At 43.1% G+C, this 16,521-nt stretch overlaps 3 protein-coding genes across 6 annotated transcripts in view; 1 reads left to right on the top strand and 2 right to left on the bottom strand.

Moving 5' to 3' along the window:
- The window catches only part of mpi (mannose phosphate isomerase), an 86,989-nt gene extending 84,274 nt beyond the window's left edge, over positions 1 to 2,715 (top strand). For all 4 annotated transcript variants that reach the window (XM_072672280.1, XM_072672276.1, XM_072672277.1 and 1 more), the window contains one exon: positions 1,151 to 2,715. In XM_072672280.1, the coding sequence (XP_072528381.1) occupies positions 1,151 to 1,369 (219 nt within the window). In that variant the 3' untranslated portion in view covers positions 1,370 to 2,715. The remainder of the gene's footprint in view (positions 1 to 1,150) is intronic.
- Positions 2,716 to 3,004: 289 nt separating this feature from the next.
- On the bottom strand, positions 3,005 to 4,016 carry plex9.2 (PML-like exon 9.2). Its single transcript, XM_072673400.1, has 2 exons — positions 3,953 to 4,016; positions 3,005 to 3,836 (listed from the first exon to the last, which is right to left on the bottom strand). Exons 1-2 carry the CDS (start codon positions 4,014 to 4,016, stop codon positions 3,151 to 3,153), a joined length of 750 nt encoding a protein of 249 aa, XP_072529501.1. The 3' UTR covers positions 3,005 to 3,150.
- Positions 4,017 to 7,981: 3,965 nt separating this feature from the next.
- On the bottom strand, positions 7,982 to 15,937 carry best1 (bestrophin 1). The gene is made up of 9 exons (XM_072673777.1): positions 15,786 to 15,937; positions 15,284 to 15,378; positions 13,893 to 14,126; positions 11,966 to 12,120; positions 11,704 to 11,781; positions 11,293 to 11,445; positions 10,933 to 11,013; positions 10,588 to 10,739; positions 7,982 to 10,109 (listed from the first exon to the last, which is right to left on the bottom strand). The coding sequence occupies exons 1-9, from the start codon at positions 15,935 to 15,937 to the stop codon at positions 9,065 to 9,067; spliced, it is 2,145 nt and encodes a 714-aa protein (XP_072529878.1). The 3' UTR covers positions 7,982 to 9,064.
- Between the last annotated feature and the right edge of the window lie 584 nt (positions 15,938 to 16,521).

The following is a 16,521-nucleotide window of genomic DNA, read 5'->3' on the forward strand; positions in this document are numbered from 1 at the left end:
ATGAAAACTGAGCATGAAAATTTTTGAGTTTTCAGACTGTTATTAGTTAGTTCCTCATTTTAAGTTTACGCTCCACCTTAAATGATGCAGCAGCTACCTACTAACGTGGCTAGTATCTGCCCCATGCTGCAGCACCATTTACGGTGGAACAGAAATTAATATAAGAAACCAGCATCTGCCTCATACATAGGGTATTTTCCAGTCTTCTCACCCACAACATCACCCAAACAAGGCATTTTGGGTTAGCGCAAATGGTGATGGAAATCTGCGCCTCCCAGGTAACATAAGGACTGCAAAAGTTTGGGCACCTCCGTCCAAAGTTCTGTTAGTATGAATAGTTAGGTAAAAAGATAAACTGCTTGCACCCTGGTAAAAAAAAAAAAAAGGAGGGGGGCGGTTTAGGGAAACATTTTGAATCAGTGTGTTTTTCTTTCATTTATAGCACTGAGTACTTTAGCAATAAAGGGCAACAATGGTAAAAGATAAGAATCCATAAAATAGTGTTTACATGTTGTTGTTTAACTCTATTAGAAAACTCAGAGTTTACACTTTTTTTTTTTTTTTTTACAGTTTACAGGTTTTTTGTTTTTTTGCAGTTCTGACATTCCCGATTTCTGAAATATCAATTCCTATTTTAGTCATTTACATTTACACATTTACACTCAATCAGCCAGAACATGTTTGGTCTTTAATTTTGCGCTACAGCCCCAACACAACTGTATTAAACAAATGATGGAAGCCTATAGTCACAGATTAGCATCATATAAACTTAATGCCTAATACTGTTTTGTGATACTGGGGTGCAGAACCTCAGCCCTGGAAGCCTGGATTCCTGCTCAAACATATTAAATTGATTTGAATAACTTAGCTGGAGTTGAAGCAGGGAAACCTGTGCTGGTTCTCTGTTCCCCTCCCCTGTTGTATGGCATAGAGTTATCTGTAGCAATGGAAAAATAAGAAAATGAATGTTAACAGATATATGCTTTCATTACCTGTTAGCTACATTAGCTCCATAGCTTCAGTGCAACATGAGAAGCAAAGGAGCATACCAAACGTCTTGGCTGTTTATGTTTTGAGCTAAGGAGAAAACTCTTTTGTTTAAACTATCACTTTAAGAAGAAGTAGAAACACTGCTGATCTCTTCCTGCAGATCCCCCCTTCAGTGAAGCAGTACACAGTCAGCCCTCTGGACTGTGCTGGAATTCTGCTGGTGGTCCAGGGTGAGGCCAACGCTACCTCGGCTGCTGCCCTCGCCGATATGCTGCTACAGAGGGGTTCTGTGCTCTTCATTTCGGCCAATGAGAGCGTCACTCTGCAGGTGACCTCCTCGACTGGGATGACTATGTTCCGGGCCTGCTGTCTGCTGTAAGTGAAGGGGGGGAGGGGGTCTAGAGTATTCTCTTTCTTCTTAAAGGACAGCCCTGATTACACTACTGGGTTTAAGCGTCTGATTTCAGGCCCTCTTAATGTTGCTTATTTGTGAGTGGATCCAAGGGAACACGATCTTTGAGGATAACTACTGTACACCAACTTCAGGAACAAACAGTATAAGGCTAGACACCGTACACATACACACACCAGCACATATATGGGAACATGTTTTGGTGTCTTTTCCTCGTGCTCCCATTGTTTGAACCTTTCCAGAAGTTGAGTTAGAAAATTGACATTTTCATGATGGTGTGATGGATAAGTAGAAGTGTTTATGAAGTGCCAGATCATATCTCTCCTTACGTTAAAGTATTATGAAATTATGAGTGCGCATGACCAACATATTTTTTCTTATCATAAATCCAAAAGAAAAACCAATCTCTCAGTGTATTACGATTGGGGTAGTCCGCGTCAGCCCTAAAAAAAAAACGCCTGTGCATGAATTTTACAATAATAGCACAACTGCTCGAGTCCTGATTTTAGAGATCACCTCATGTAGAACTTTTAGATTTGAGAATGCACAGATGCATGTTTTCTCTACTTTGATATATGTTTGACTTTAAAATTAGCTATTAGACAGGTTCAATTTGTTCCTTTACATTGGGGTGATGCTTAATGGTAGAAGACGGTCATGTCTGCTCATCTACGTTCTACTTTAAAGGAAACCACATAGCCTGAAGATGATTGATATGCTTCTAGGGTCTCCATCATGTAGAAATCAATCGTGCTGAGTGAAAACACCATGACACACACTATTCAGGGACCTTTTTAGTCATTTTAATAAATGATGTTGGAATCAGACGAATCAACAATTTTAATCTTGTAATCTCTGTTTACTAAAATGTGGTTCACTTTTTAATCAGACCCTTCCTGTGCTGGGTACATGCTTGGTGATTTAAATCAGTTTTTGTTTTCTAAATTATTTTAAATAGTGATTTTCTGACTCTGAAAGTTGTTACTGATACTTCCTGCCACACCCACTCCACCCCACCCCACCACATGCTCAGATAGTGCTTTCCAGCAGTTGGAATACTGCTTGCACTCGAGTAGCGTTTAACAACATGAGGAATTGCTGTTGTCCTACTGTGTGTTTACTGTAAATTCTGTGCACTTTTATCTGTGATTAACTGAGGCAGGTTGAGTCTCAGGTCCATGAGATGGACTTCATATTTATGTGAGCGCTACCTCCAGTGAAGGTTTGGAATGTAGGCATGGATTGGCATTTTTGAATCTGCTGTGGCATGAGTCTGTCAAGGCTGTGTAACCTTAATAAATAGCAGTTCAGTACTCCAGTATTCTCCTTTTGTCTTTTTTTTTATAAGGTATAACACATTGTCTGCATTTGTATTTACATCAATTTACGTCACTTTCCCCATCATTACAATAGCAAAGACACACTGACACTCCCTAAATCAAGCTGCGTGGTGCCCGGTTGGTGGCTTGCAAAAAACAAAAGCAAAAAAAACACTAAAATAGGGCCCCTTGAATTGAAAGGCCAAAAACACATGCAAAAAAATATAAATAGGCTTTTATTAATTAAAGAACTTAATAAATATTCTTAAAAACAGGCTAAATGTCATACTTGGGTTTGTGTCCACTTCCAACTGTTTTTGTCATAGCAACGCATTAATCAGACAGGTGTGAATGGCCATATGTGCTGGCAAATAAACATGCCATTTTCATTAACAGTAATCTCACACATTACACTATAAATAGCAGCGTCTACCTAAATGGCTGTGCTGTGACACCTTTTGTCTCGTCTGGCTGCTTAAAACATTCTCCTGTGCTATTCACTGTGACTTTCACTGTCTTCTGGAACCGTTCACATAGATTCCCCTGTCCTGGTAGCCTGACAGCCTTGACAGCCACGGTATTCAGAGAGTCCAGACTGAACGTGTGCTGCTGAATCTGACCGGCTGTGGGTTTGAGGGCCCAGTATAGCTGCTGCAGGGCCTGAACATCAGCCAAGGCATTGTGAGCGGCATAGGAAACACCTAGTACAGTCTTAACCAGGTTCTCCTGCTTAAAGCTTTGAAGGCCGCGGTCCTTGAGAAGCTGGCGAGCCAAAGGGAGGCTGTCCAGGAAGCCTGCAACGCTGGCCTGGAAGGCTGCTTTCAAGCCAAACTCGTCCAAAACTCTGGCCAGAACAAGGCAGTCAAAGCGGCGAATGTTGTGGCCCACCAAAAGCGGGCAACCAAGCATGCCAAGGAAGGTTATGAAGGACACCAGGGCTTCCTTCAGAGAGTTGGTGAGCACCGGCCTGCGGTGCAGGAAGAGCCGATGCCGTCTCACTTTAAACCCTGTGACTCTGGAAGCCCCGGGGTCCATCCTGCAGCGGGGGACCATGAAGAGGTTTAAGGTGTGACTGCCACTCACTGCTGCCAGCTGAACAATGTCACAAGAGGAACCTGGAGGAGAAGGTAAACACCAGCGTATGTCATATGCAGAGTGGAGCTCTATTACCACACTATTAAAACTAAAACACACACACACACTGTTTTGGACCCTTTGACAAAATACATACCCAGACCAGTAGTCTCCAAGTCAAAGAACACAACGCTGGGAGAATCAGGGACCTGAGTGGTCATGGCTTCCTGCAGTTACTGTGGGCTCTCATTCACAAAGCCAAAGAGAGTGAACAGGTAAACAGCTGATCACCTCAGCTAGCTACTACAGTCAGTGCAGCGAAGCACCACTCGACAGGGAGCAGGTAAACGCCATGTTTACATGGTTTTGTAACCAGTAGTCTGTTTTGCTGTATTTTCGTGCTTGTGCTGTGTTCGAGTTTGATTTCCGCGGTCAGAAATCGATGGCTCAATACCAAATGCTTCCGTCCTCCCTATGTAGGGCACTACACAGTCCACTACGCAGCCCAGCAATGGACTCAACGCCCACATAGTGCGCTGTGTGTGTATGTAGCAGGGAGCCGTTTAGGATTCAGCCCGTATGTCTGCGCTAGGACGCATGAACGATGACTGTCGCCATCCAGTGGAGCGGAGGCTTTTTTCCACACGTTCAGCTACAAATTCGAGTCTTGATTAAAAAGTTCTCGATTAAAAAGTACATTTGTGCGCAGCTGCGATTAATCATTATTTAAGAGAAGGGTTTAGCGACAGTAGTGCGACTTGTATGCTCCATTGGTGGTGACCAAACTATGCTAGCTAGCTACTGTTTCTATGCCTGATTCTTGGTGTATTTTTACTTTGACTGGACCGACCGACTAGTGATGGGTCGGTCGCTGACGATCCGGCACCTGATTGTGAGCCGATTTTTTTTGGCTCTGTTAAAGCATGTAAAGCCATAGAAATAACAAACATTTAATATAATGTATGTTTTTACATTAGTAATTCATTTTACAATTTTTTTTGTAGTAAATTGATTTAAGCAACAAAAAGAGAGAGTTGAGAGCTGAAAAATTCGGCTCTTTTTAGTGAGCCGAGTCAAAAGAACCAACTCTCTAAAAAGAGCCGGAATTCCCATCACTACGACCGACCGCCTGTTTTGCTTACTTGGCGCATTTCCGTGGTAGAAGTATGACAGCCCGCTTCACTCCAGTGCAATTTCGTTTGCTAGCATTTTCTGAGGAGAGTCTGAAAGCTGTGTCTCTTTCATCATCACATATTAAATTTCTGTAGCTCGATAGAATTCGACTAGTTGATAAAGGTAACTTATAAATATTTAAACATTTTACTTTTTTACTGTTAAATTTGTTAATTTTTAAATATATTATAATGTTTTAAATAGAACTGTAATATTGTTGTATGATTTTTTAGCTAAATGCACCTTCTCATAGTCTTAGAAAAAAAAGAAAAGAAAAATAATTAGTGCCACCAGCGGAAGTGACGTGATTGTTAGCGCTATATAAGACGAGCTTATTCACAGCTACTTTTATATCCTACAGTTTTTTAAAGATACTGTTCAAAAGTAGAAGTAGATGTACAGAAGTAAAGGTGTTTTCTTCCCCTCCACTGGTGTGTTCTCATTCACCATTAAAAGAATGACTAAAACAGGGCTGTAAAACTTCCAAAACCCCCAAACCGTTACGTAACAGTCGCCTCCAGATGTTACATACAGCTCACTAGCCCACTAGTCAAAGCCTGTCACGGCTAAGCGCAGCAGCTTCTTAGGGAGATAATGAACGCAATGTGAAAAAGGCTGGAAAAAAAAGGAGAAGGTCGTCCAAAATAAGCTGGATGACCACCTTGCCCCACAGGACAGGTGAAGTTAAGTGGCTTCCAGGCTGAAATATTCTACTAGATAATTCCCTTTTGCATGAAGTTTCTCATGTAAACAGTATCAGAATACTTACAAAGTTACAAAGAATATTAATACCATAAATAGTGCTTTTATTTGTCAGTGTGTTTATCTTAACCTTAACTTCCAGGTCTAATCGGCTGTGTTTGAAACTGTGTCCTATCCACTATCCCCTACCTGTTAAAAATCCAGATCACTGTACCATTATAGGGAACAGAATTAGACAAGGTAGTGAACGAGTTCAGACACCTCGTCATGTGTGTGAGCTCACTGCTGTGCGACAGCAGATCGTGCTGCATACACAGCCTGAATGTCAGGGGGGATTCTTAATACAAAGTATGCCACATTCCTACTGGTGTACTTGGTAGTACAAACTCCTGAAGACAAAAGGGATGCTGTTTGGTGATTTTGCAATTGGAACAGCAGTGTGGTACCTAATGCATTCTAGGATATTTGGCTGAGCCAAGTCCACAGTGGTCACATCTTGATGCATCCTCGATAACACGGGGGCGAAACAAGTCCACAGGAACACAAGTACAGACCTGAACGCAGATTGAGAATCGACCTTAGTCTTCCTCTAAGGTAAATGCACGTGAATCATCAAACCAAACAGCACAATGAATTGTGGGTATTCTACGTCCGCTGGTGTACATCATTTATAACGACTTATTGCAGTGCATTACACTACACCACTACAAAATAAGGAAACCCTAAAGTAGTGCACTAGATAGTGAATAGGGCACAGTTTTCGACACAGCTCTACTTTGGTTAATAAATGCGTCCAGTTAAATCAGGTGTGCTGCTGGTGAATCTGAACAAATGGGTGGAGGGGAGCGTGGAGGAGAAATGAACCAATCCAAGCCATTTTGTGAGATCTATTAGCAGCCATGAATTTACATCAGTGCAGGCTCGTTGTCACTGCTTTGCCTACATCTAGCACATCAGAGACCTTTTAAGTTTAGCTTGTGTACAAGCCAACATCCATGCAGAATCCTGATGCTTGCTCTTGTGAGATCCCTAGAAGTCAGAAGTGCTAAACCACTGTATTTAAAGCTTGTAAGACGTGCATGTATCATTTAATTTACTGTATTGCACTGTTTTTATTGCATTATGGCTACTGAGTGCTGATTGGTTGGAACTGAAACGTGTTAACACAGGTAGCAGGAGAGTTGAAACATTTTGTACGCCTCCATGTTGGAAAAACAAGTTAATTTGTCTGTAAAAAAAAAAAATTACATTTACCATAAAAAAATATATTTTGTACATAAGCTCCATACAGGCCACCATTATTTTTAGTCTTTAGTAGTAGTAGTAGTTTAGAAACCTGGCTGTTATGACTTCCATTAACGTACATGCACATCCAAGTATGACTTGTTTATTATAAAAACATGTCAAGAGATGATGTCATATTTACACTCACCAAGCACTTTATTAGGAACACTTTGCTAATACTGGGCAGGGTCACATTCTGCTCTCAAAACATATTCAGTTCTTGATGGCAAGATGTTTGAATGTTTTTCAGGAGCACCTTCATGCCCTGTGTGGATTTAGGTCTGGTGACTGTTCGTGAAACCTGTCTGAGACGACGTTCGCTTTGTGACATGGTGCATCATCATACTGAAGGTAGCCATTGGAACATGGGTACATTGTGTCCATGAAGGGATGCACATGGTCAGCAAAAAGACTCAAATAGGCTGTGGAATTCAAGCGATGATTAATTGGTATCAGGGCCCCCAAAGTGTGCCAGAAACATTCCCCACACCATTATAGCACCTCCACCAGTTGACACAAGGCAGGGAGGGTCTGTGGATTCCTGCTGCTGATGCCCAATTTTGACCCTACACTCTGTGTGCCTCAGCAGGAATGGAGATTCATCAGACCAGGATACATTTGGATAGTCTTCAGCTGAGTAGTTTGGGTAAGCCACTGTGTTTACTGCTGCCTCAGCTTTCTGGGCTTTGCTGACAGAAGTGTAATCTCACATGGTCTTCTGCTGTTGTTGCACATCTACTTTTCTGCTGTACAACCATAGTTGGTTGCCTTAGCCTTTTCTGTTAGTTTGAAGCGGTCTGGTCATTCATCATTGAACACTCTCATCAACAAGGTGTTCTGACTGCAGACCTAACGCTGATGATTCTCTGGTAAACCCTGGCATCACCTCTGATCATAATCTGCAAACTTGGGCAGAGGGTCAGGGAAGGAGAAAGCAGGAACAGGCGGGTACTCCCCTCCGCTGAGGAGGGCGGGGGTGGAATGTGTCTAGGTGTGTCAGGAGGAGGCAACTGCTGCGACCCCAGCAGAGGATGAGCCATGGAAAGAGGGTTGTGCTGGAAATCTGGCATCACCTCTCATGCCACACTCTAAATGACTTATAAATAAAGAATTTGGCTTAGTTTTAGCAACATATTTTAATTTTGCTAAAAAAAAAAAAAAAGCGCCATATTGATTGTTACATGTCTTAACAGTCAAGGTTCCCTTTTTGCCTAGTACAGCACCTTTCCATCTCTGGAAAGGTGCTGCTCTAGGCAATTGCCTGTGCTGTCAATATCAGCAACTGCTGTTCAGGAACTGTTAGTGTGGCTTATGCGCTGTTCACTGACATAGGTGTGGCCTAGCACCAGAGACATGGCTTTTTTATATATATACTGTAGTCAAAAGAAACATCTAACATGCTCTACCAAGCCACTGCAGACCCCCCCAAAAACCCACCAATAACACAAAACATGAAGCAGTTGCTTTCGATGATCTCTCACTTTCACCAAGATTATCAACAACATAGACACTTAAAAATAAAGGTGCTTCACATGGTTCTTTGAGCAATGCCTTAGAAGAACCACGTACCATAAAAGAGATGTAAAATAGATGTTTAGAGTGCTTGCTAAAGAACCTTTACATCTAGGACACTCACACGTCTCTCTATTACAAAAGTGGCTTTTTTATGGTATCCCTCAAAGAACCTTTTAAAGCATGTTTATTTTAAAGAGGGTAAGTTAAATCAACGCGTACAGCACAATATACTGCAGATACTGCAAAAAAAAGGCTTTCACATGTAGTTGGTTTGACTTCCATAACTTCTTGTAATGGCAGGTCTAGAAATCTTCTAGGTCCTGAATAAAACTGAAAGGGTTAAACCTTCTAAGACAGCTAATCAGTTATCAGTATTGTCTGTATGATCATCTTAGGTGGAGCTTTACGACATTACCACCACATTCAAGTGTCAGGGTCAGGCTCATTATGCCTTGGGTCAGTATGCCTTAGATCATGACAGTGGGGATTACATGTTTGTCCAATGTGTGATGATATTCTGTTCACTGCTGTTAACAAACACCGGTGGACTGATTCACCAGTGGACTGATACACCACCCCACCCCCCTTTACCCCGTCAATACTGTTCCCTTGCTCCACTGGCTTTGACAGTCCCACTCTGCCCCAAGCCGCCAATCAAATCACCTTCAGACAGTGAAATCCCAGAATCATTGGGTGAGTTGTGCTGATTTGTTGACTGCAATGCTGCCACGGCAGCAGGAGCAACTGCGCTAGCTGTACTGGTTAGGGCTGTGGTGCTTCTGTTAATGGGTCTTAGATTGTTTGCTGAACTGCTTGCAGGCCCAGTACCGTTGCAAAGGCTACTCATGCTACTGATGTTGTTACTGCTGTTGGTCACACTGGAGGAATTCACACACCCTGAGCTTGTGCTGTTCTGGATGGGATTTCGTGAGGGAGGGGTGAAGGAGAACACCCTCTCTCCCCCTCCACGGGCACTTGGGGGTCCCGGCTGGCCCTCCATCGGGGGAGGGGTGTCCAGAGAGAGACGAGGGGGCAGTGGGCGATGGCAGAGGAGCCCCTGAGCAGGTCGCGGTTTGGGCAGAGGGTCGGGGAAGGAGAAAGCAGGAGCAGGCGGGTACTCCCCATCCCTTCCCACCCATGGGAAGGCTGAGGAGGGCGGAGGTGGAATGTGGCTAGGTGTGTCAGGAGGAGGCAACTGCTGCGACCCCAGCAGAGGGTGAGCCAGGGAGCTGGAACTTTGCACCAAGTCATTCTGTGGCCTGCGTGGTGGGCGGTGCCTATGCACAGGCGGGGGAACACAGTGGATGGGCGTCTGCGGGCAGCTGTAGAAGCCGGGTCTCTCGTAAAGGGGCATTGAGGAGAAGGTGTACTCAGCCATGTCCCGTTCGGGGGGGGTGTGGGTGTGGCTGGCTGTGACTGCGGCCTCGGGGTGCAGGTAAAGGGGGAAGCGACTGAGAGGAGCGCGTGGGCGGCGACGGAGGAGAGAAACCCTGGAGGAAGGAGCGGAGCGAGGGAAACTGGGAGACTGTCCGCTCAACAGACGGCTCAGACTGCCCAGCAGTGGAGTGGAGTGGTTGGCCTCCTCATGTTCCTTGATCTGCTCCAGATTGTGCTGGAACTCCATCTCCTCTTTGGGGACACTAGCAGAAAAAGGGTCATTTAAATTGGCTATTTCGCAATGCTCATTTTTCAAGCTTGTGATTAATGCCCCAATTACTATCTAGCATAAAAAAGCCTATGTTAACGTAACTGATGCCTTTGCTAGTTTAAAGAATGCCTTTGCTTCAGTGGTCTAATATGTATTTTTGGGAGGTTATAAGGTGTTAAATATTTAAGAATGTCCATTACTCTAAACAAACTGCCTCTGACTGAAAGCATTAGCTGCTCAAGCTTTTGGAAAGACTCTGGGGCATTATGGGAAATGTAGTGCCTTTACACAAAACACAAGTAATAGACACCTGCACTAACTGTATGCCTATCCATTTGCCATTTGAGTACTATGTGTACTTCTGCTGATTTACAATAAAAATTTGCAGCCACACTGGACCGTTGGAAATAAGACAGGACACTTTGGTTCACCCACACAAAGATTTTAGTGATATATTACAAAGCACTTGCCTGATGTCCAGTGCAGATCCCATATATGAGGGTTTCTTGTGTTCAGCACTGGCGGCTGTATAGGGAGGCTGGGGCTCTGATTCGTTCCAGTATTTATCCCTCTCCACAAGTGGGACCAGATCATACATTTCATCAACTGAAAGCAGAGACACCTGGAAGAAAAAAGAGGCATATATGTATTATTCAGGATGATTTCTAACAACTAAAATCAGTGTTAAAATTACCACAATATTGAATACTGCAGAAAACACTCAGATTAGGATGCATTATTAGATATTGACTAAAAAAGCGGGATGGGTGTAGTGATCTGAATGCAGACATATTATTGAACAACTGACAGAACACCTGTAAATTGCGGTCCACCAGCCAGTTTGTCTCAAAGTCATCATCATCTTCCCCGAATGGATTGATGAGTTGCTCTGCCACCTATAAAGACACCAACAGTATCAATCAGAGGCCATCTGCAGAGGCCATCCCAGAGTTATATCAGCTAAAAGCAGAGATGCCCCGTCCAGGTCTTTTAGGTGAAACACTCTGAAAGGTTCACATCCAATGCACCTGGCTTAAATATTCAGAAGCCCTTTATTACCCAGGGTTTAGGTAAATCAACACGGCTGGACACCCCGGTTTAACAGTACTTCTGTACTATTGGCCTGACTGTACAGGGTATTTGACCTACATACACCCACACCCACACACACACACCTTCAGCCAGCCGACATAGAAGAAGAACTGCAGCAAAGTGAAGACAGGAAGATAGAAGTCGAGGTTGTGACCTGGGTAGCCTTGGGTGGGGTCAAGGAACTGGCGACCAATCAGACAAGCCAAGAAAAAACTGTACACCGCCACGGTTACCACCTGTGCAAAATGACAGTCAGCTTACATGTCAGGAGTCTACAGACTAAACTCAGACTAGAGACTAGAGAAATTAGGTGGATTTTCTACTATGGAATAAGTTCCACCTAAAGATCATGAGTTACTGGCAGGGTAACATCAGTAAACACAACTGGGTTTATGTGAGTAAATCACAGATTTCAGATTGAGTTACGCTGGCTACTACTACCACCTGCTGTTAGTAATATTAGTGTGACACAATTCTAGTCTGCTCAGTCAGACCTGAGTGTATACAAGTGGCAGACTGATCCAGTCATAGCTGTACAGCTTCATGCACTGTGAGCGCAAAGTATTTAACTCCTAAAGAGAGAAAAGAGACAAATAACATGTGCAGCACTGTCTGAGAAAGATTTTACTCAGTGATGCAACACTGTTTCTGTGTTCTCTGTGCATGATACTTGTCTGCATCCCTTTGAAAATGTGCCACAAAAACGTATTATTATTATTAATATTATTGTAAATGTATTATTGAGGTCTGACGTACATTTAAAATAGCAGAGAGTGCCACGTCGTTGTTGATGCGTCCTTCTGTCCTCGCTCTAAGTGCCAAGCTGACGAACCACATACAGGGCACCCAGAACTTATTATGAGGAGATGGCAATTCCTCCAGATGCCTCCGCTCCTCTACTGTCATCAACCCTGGAACAGGAGAAAGAAAGAAAAATAGAAAGAGGAGAGAGGACAAGATGAAGATGATGTTCAGGAACTCTCCTATGAAACTGTACTCAGGGGAAAGCATGAATAATGTGTCATTTTTTTACTCAAGTAAGTGAAAGTATATACAAGTATAATGTATACATTATAACAAAACATTTATACACTATAATATATATATACAATATGGACAGAAGTATTGGGGCACCCACTTATTTATTGTTTGTTCTGAAATCAAGGGTATTCAAAAATAGTTCATCCTGCTTTGGTGAAGTAATTGTCTATTCTGTCCAGGAAAGGCTTTCTACAGCATTTTGGTGCACTGCTGTGAGGATTTGATTACATTCACAGCGACAAGAGCATTAGTGAGGGCAGGATGTTGGATAATCATCACCCCACTTCATTCCCAATCCCCAACTCACCCCAGATTTCCCATCTCATCCCAAAAGTACTGGATGGAAGCTCCATTATTCCAGAGAACACAGTTCCACTGCTCCACAGCTCAATGCTGGGCAGTTTTATACCCTGGCATTAGGCATGGTAACAATAGGATCATGGTCCTCTGCTCCAGAGAGTCCTATTCTATTGCCAATACCTCTCTACAGGGACTAGCATTTGCACATCTATAGTGTCTATAGTGTCATCAATAGTGTCATCAATAGGTGCAACTTAATGTAGCTGAATGCGTTCATTAGAAGAAGAACCCAGACTAAGTCTAGTCTTTATAAAAGTAGACATCAACCTTGAATTTTCAACTCCCAACCCAACTTTATAGGCAGACAGTAGTAGCCAGTCTGCAAAACAATAGTCTTTTGAGCACTTTGAATGTCTAAATGAGAATAGATGGAGTAAAAAGTAGATATTTCTCTAGAAAATGTGATTAATAGTAAAATAATTTGAATTTGAACAATACTTGAATAAAACATCTGAAACAGTACAGTAATTATGTACAGAAACATGTCCCACCACTGTAAAGGTTTTGAACACTCCTAAACTGTTCTAAACTGGTTAGACTTGGCTTTAACTTCTTGTTTATTTCTGTGTTGATGGGGCCAAGTCTCTGAAGAAACAGAACTTTAATCCTTGTTGTTTCCGTGCTGAGTCTCAATACCAGACACTGGGGGGTACCACAGCAACAGCAGCAGCATTCCACAGAGCTCTAATCAGCGTTGTAGGCCACGTCACTCAGCCCGACTCTGTATATTTCACTCTAGAGTCTTCTACAGTGGTCTCTTTAGTGTCCATTCATACTGTAATTCTGACATGATTACTGTAGAAGAAATGAACATGCCTAACTATTCTGCTGTAGTGACCTCTATTGCTGTTGGACGTCTTTTTACACACCTTTTGCCATATATGGCATAGACAAGTGCATTAGAAAATACATTTTAGCTTCAGAAGATCTGTTTGAACAGAAAAGTGACCTCTGAAATCTGCCACATCCCTATATAGACCAACCTGCTTTTTGGGGATTGCTTAATAGAGCATGTGCAATAGGAAGATGAGGGCTTTCTACTGCCCAGTGCAGTGTCTGCAGACTATCTCCAGTAGATCCAATCAAGTCAAGGTTTATTTGTTATGTGCACAAATCAGGACAATTTTGCATGGAAATTACTGTAGTGAAGCTTAAGTAGTTACTTCACAGTGGTATAACACTAAATATACAGAACAGAAGGGTCTGCTAATGTCTGATATGAGGTAAATTAAAGCTTACCTGTAGTGGACAGTTTAGGGTCGACAGTGTGAATGTAGCGTACCTGCCTGCACCAGGTGCTCCATGGTGGGGAACCTCTTGTAGACAGCAGTGCTGATGGAGCGGTAGATGAGGACGCCGGACAGGTTAGCATAACGCACCAGGCTCCTACGGATGAGTCGGGCCCCCTCATCTGCCCCTCGGACGTAAGCCCCCACCAATGCAGCCAAGCGGTCTGGCCATGGGACGCTCTCAAACTGCCCCCACCAGCGAGATACCACGAGGGTCACATAGAAACCTTAGACACAAACAAACACAGACATACACTAAGTTAGCATTTGCTCAACTGGAGAGAATAGCTAGTGTGTGTGACAGTGTGTGAGAATAGTTGTAAGTCTGAGTCTTAGGGGTCACCAAAGAGAGCACACTCACATAGTCCTCCTCCTTCAAAATGTGACTAAACTGATGTAGAGCACTTTGGACTTTCTAGAGCTTTAAAGAACAAGCCAAGTAAAAGGGGTGAGAGTGAGAGATGCCAATAGGATGTCAGACAAAAACTTGTATCTCCAAATTGGTAACATTATAGAAGAAGGAAAAAAACTTCTTACTTATCAGAGGAAATCAAAGCAAAATATTTTATTTTAAGTTATTTTGGAGCTTTTTAAATTGTTTAGTTTATTTATTTATTTTTAAAATATGTTTTATATGTTAATATATATGTATTTATTACGCCTCATCCAACTTGTGCGCACCCAGCTCTGATGCATCAGTCAGCAGACACCAGTATCAGGGTAGAATTGTACTGGAGTGATGTGGGGAGAAAATGCCATTTACCCACCCTGGAGAGAGCAAGGCCAGTTGTTGGCAGCTTATTTTAAAAGATTTCTATTTGTCCATTCATCGTAAAATATTGAAAAGATGTAAGGAACAACTTGGTTTTTGAGTGACAGCGATTCTATATGCAGTTAGAGTTAGAGCTATGCTATGTTTAAAGGATAAAAAAAGGATAAAGGTGCACGTATTCGTCACTGTACAGTGTGGACTGTACAGCGAAATGTGTCCTCCGCATTTAACCCATCTGGTAGTGAACACACTCACACACACACACGTGTTAGGGGCAGTGAGTACACACACACACCCAGAGCGGTGGGCAGCCAACTCCAGCGCCCGGGGAGCAGAGAGGGTAAAGGGCCTTGCTCAAGGGCCCAACAGTGGCAGCTTGCCGAGCCCGGGAATCGAACCCACAACCCTGTTATCGATATCCCGGCGCTCTAACCGCTGAGCCACCACTGTCCCCGATGGGCTTAAGATGGGCTTAGGACAATTAACCCCTTAATAAAAAATACTGAAACCTAGTTAATGTAATTTCTACAGTGTTTCTAATTGAAGACGCTAAATACAGTAATTTCTATTCAATAGATGTTGAGACGGGTGTCACTCGGGATGTCCACTCACCTAGTACAAATGACACAGGAATGAGTTGTGCATATTGGTCACAGTAGATGGCCAACTTCTCAAACAGTCTCCTCTGTTCATCATCTAAGACAAACCTGATAACAACAACCAGTTGCAATCAGTACACAGTGTATCGTATTATGGTCAGTGCAGGGATGGCAGCAGACCAGCACAGTCAATGATGATTCCCTTGAGTCAATGACTTCCCTCCTCAGACACACTTGATTCAACTAATCAGGGCTGGGTTTCCTGAAAACGTCTTAGCACCAAGATGACTGAGTGAGCATCACATTGAACACTTTCTCTACTAGGTCAGACGATCTTAGCACTAGAATGCTTTTGGGAACTTGCACCTCATAACTACCAGGTAATCCCCACCCTGAACCAAGAGAAGTGATGTTGCCCATTCCTTCGGCCATTAAAAATCTGGTAACACATTACTGTACGGCAGCTTCTATAAGGTCACATGAAACCTACAAGAAGTAAGCTACATTGTCAGTACCTGTAGAGGACACTGATGGTGCAGTAAAGCACAATGAAGATGAGCAGCTCTCTGTACAGGAGCTTGTAGATGCTGCCTTTCCAGCGTAGAAGCAGGTGGGAGAAGGTTCCCAGACGGGCGTCTGCAACCCTGCGGGAGTATGTCACTGTCATCGCTGCTCCCTGCTGGCCAGAAGGACCAGCTGTACCACTTCACACACTGCGCTCACCACACTTGCCACAACACCCAAAGGCCTGCTGCTAATTGGATTCTGGGTGAATAATAAAAAAAAAAAGACAAATATACAGGGATATACAATGACTGAGTCACGTATAGTATCAAGAACCTGTAATGATAATAGTCTATGATGGGGGTCATCAGCTGTATTTCTTAAGTGTCCTGGAAGGTGGTCTCTGCTCAAACACATCTACTAAACCTAATCAGTTAAATCAGGTGTGTCTGAGCCGCAAAATCACCACGCTGTGATGGATGGCCTTCCAGGATGGCCCTGTCGGACTAGAACTGATGACCCCTGGGGTATGATATTAGTGTGTTATGCACACTTTCTTATTCATTCTGAGATCAAACCTGCTGAGAGAGAAATCCAACAACAGAAAGTAACAGAAAGAGTTACAGACAGCATCAGTCAATCAGGCATAGTGGCTAAGTCGCAACCCTTACGTCTGGTTTCACAATTGAAATTCTGCATTAGTGTAATTCAGTTGTATGTTTGTCCTGTGTCTACTAAGTTGACCCA

The sequence above is a fragment of the Salminus brasiliensis genome, chromosome 2, assembly GCF_030463535.1.
Source record: "Salminus brasiliensis chromosome 2, fSalBra1.hap2, whole genome shotgun sequence".
Classification (NCBI taxonomy): domain Eukaryota; kingdom Metazoa; phylum Chordata; class Actinopteri; order Characiformes; family Bryconidae; genus Salminus; species Salminus brasiliensis.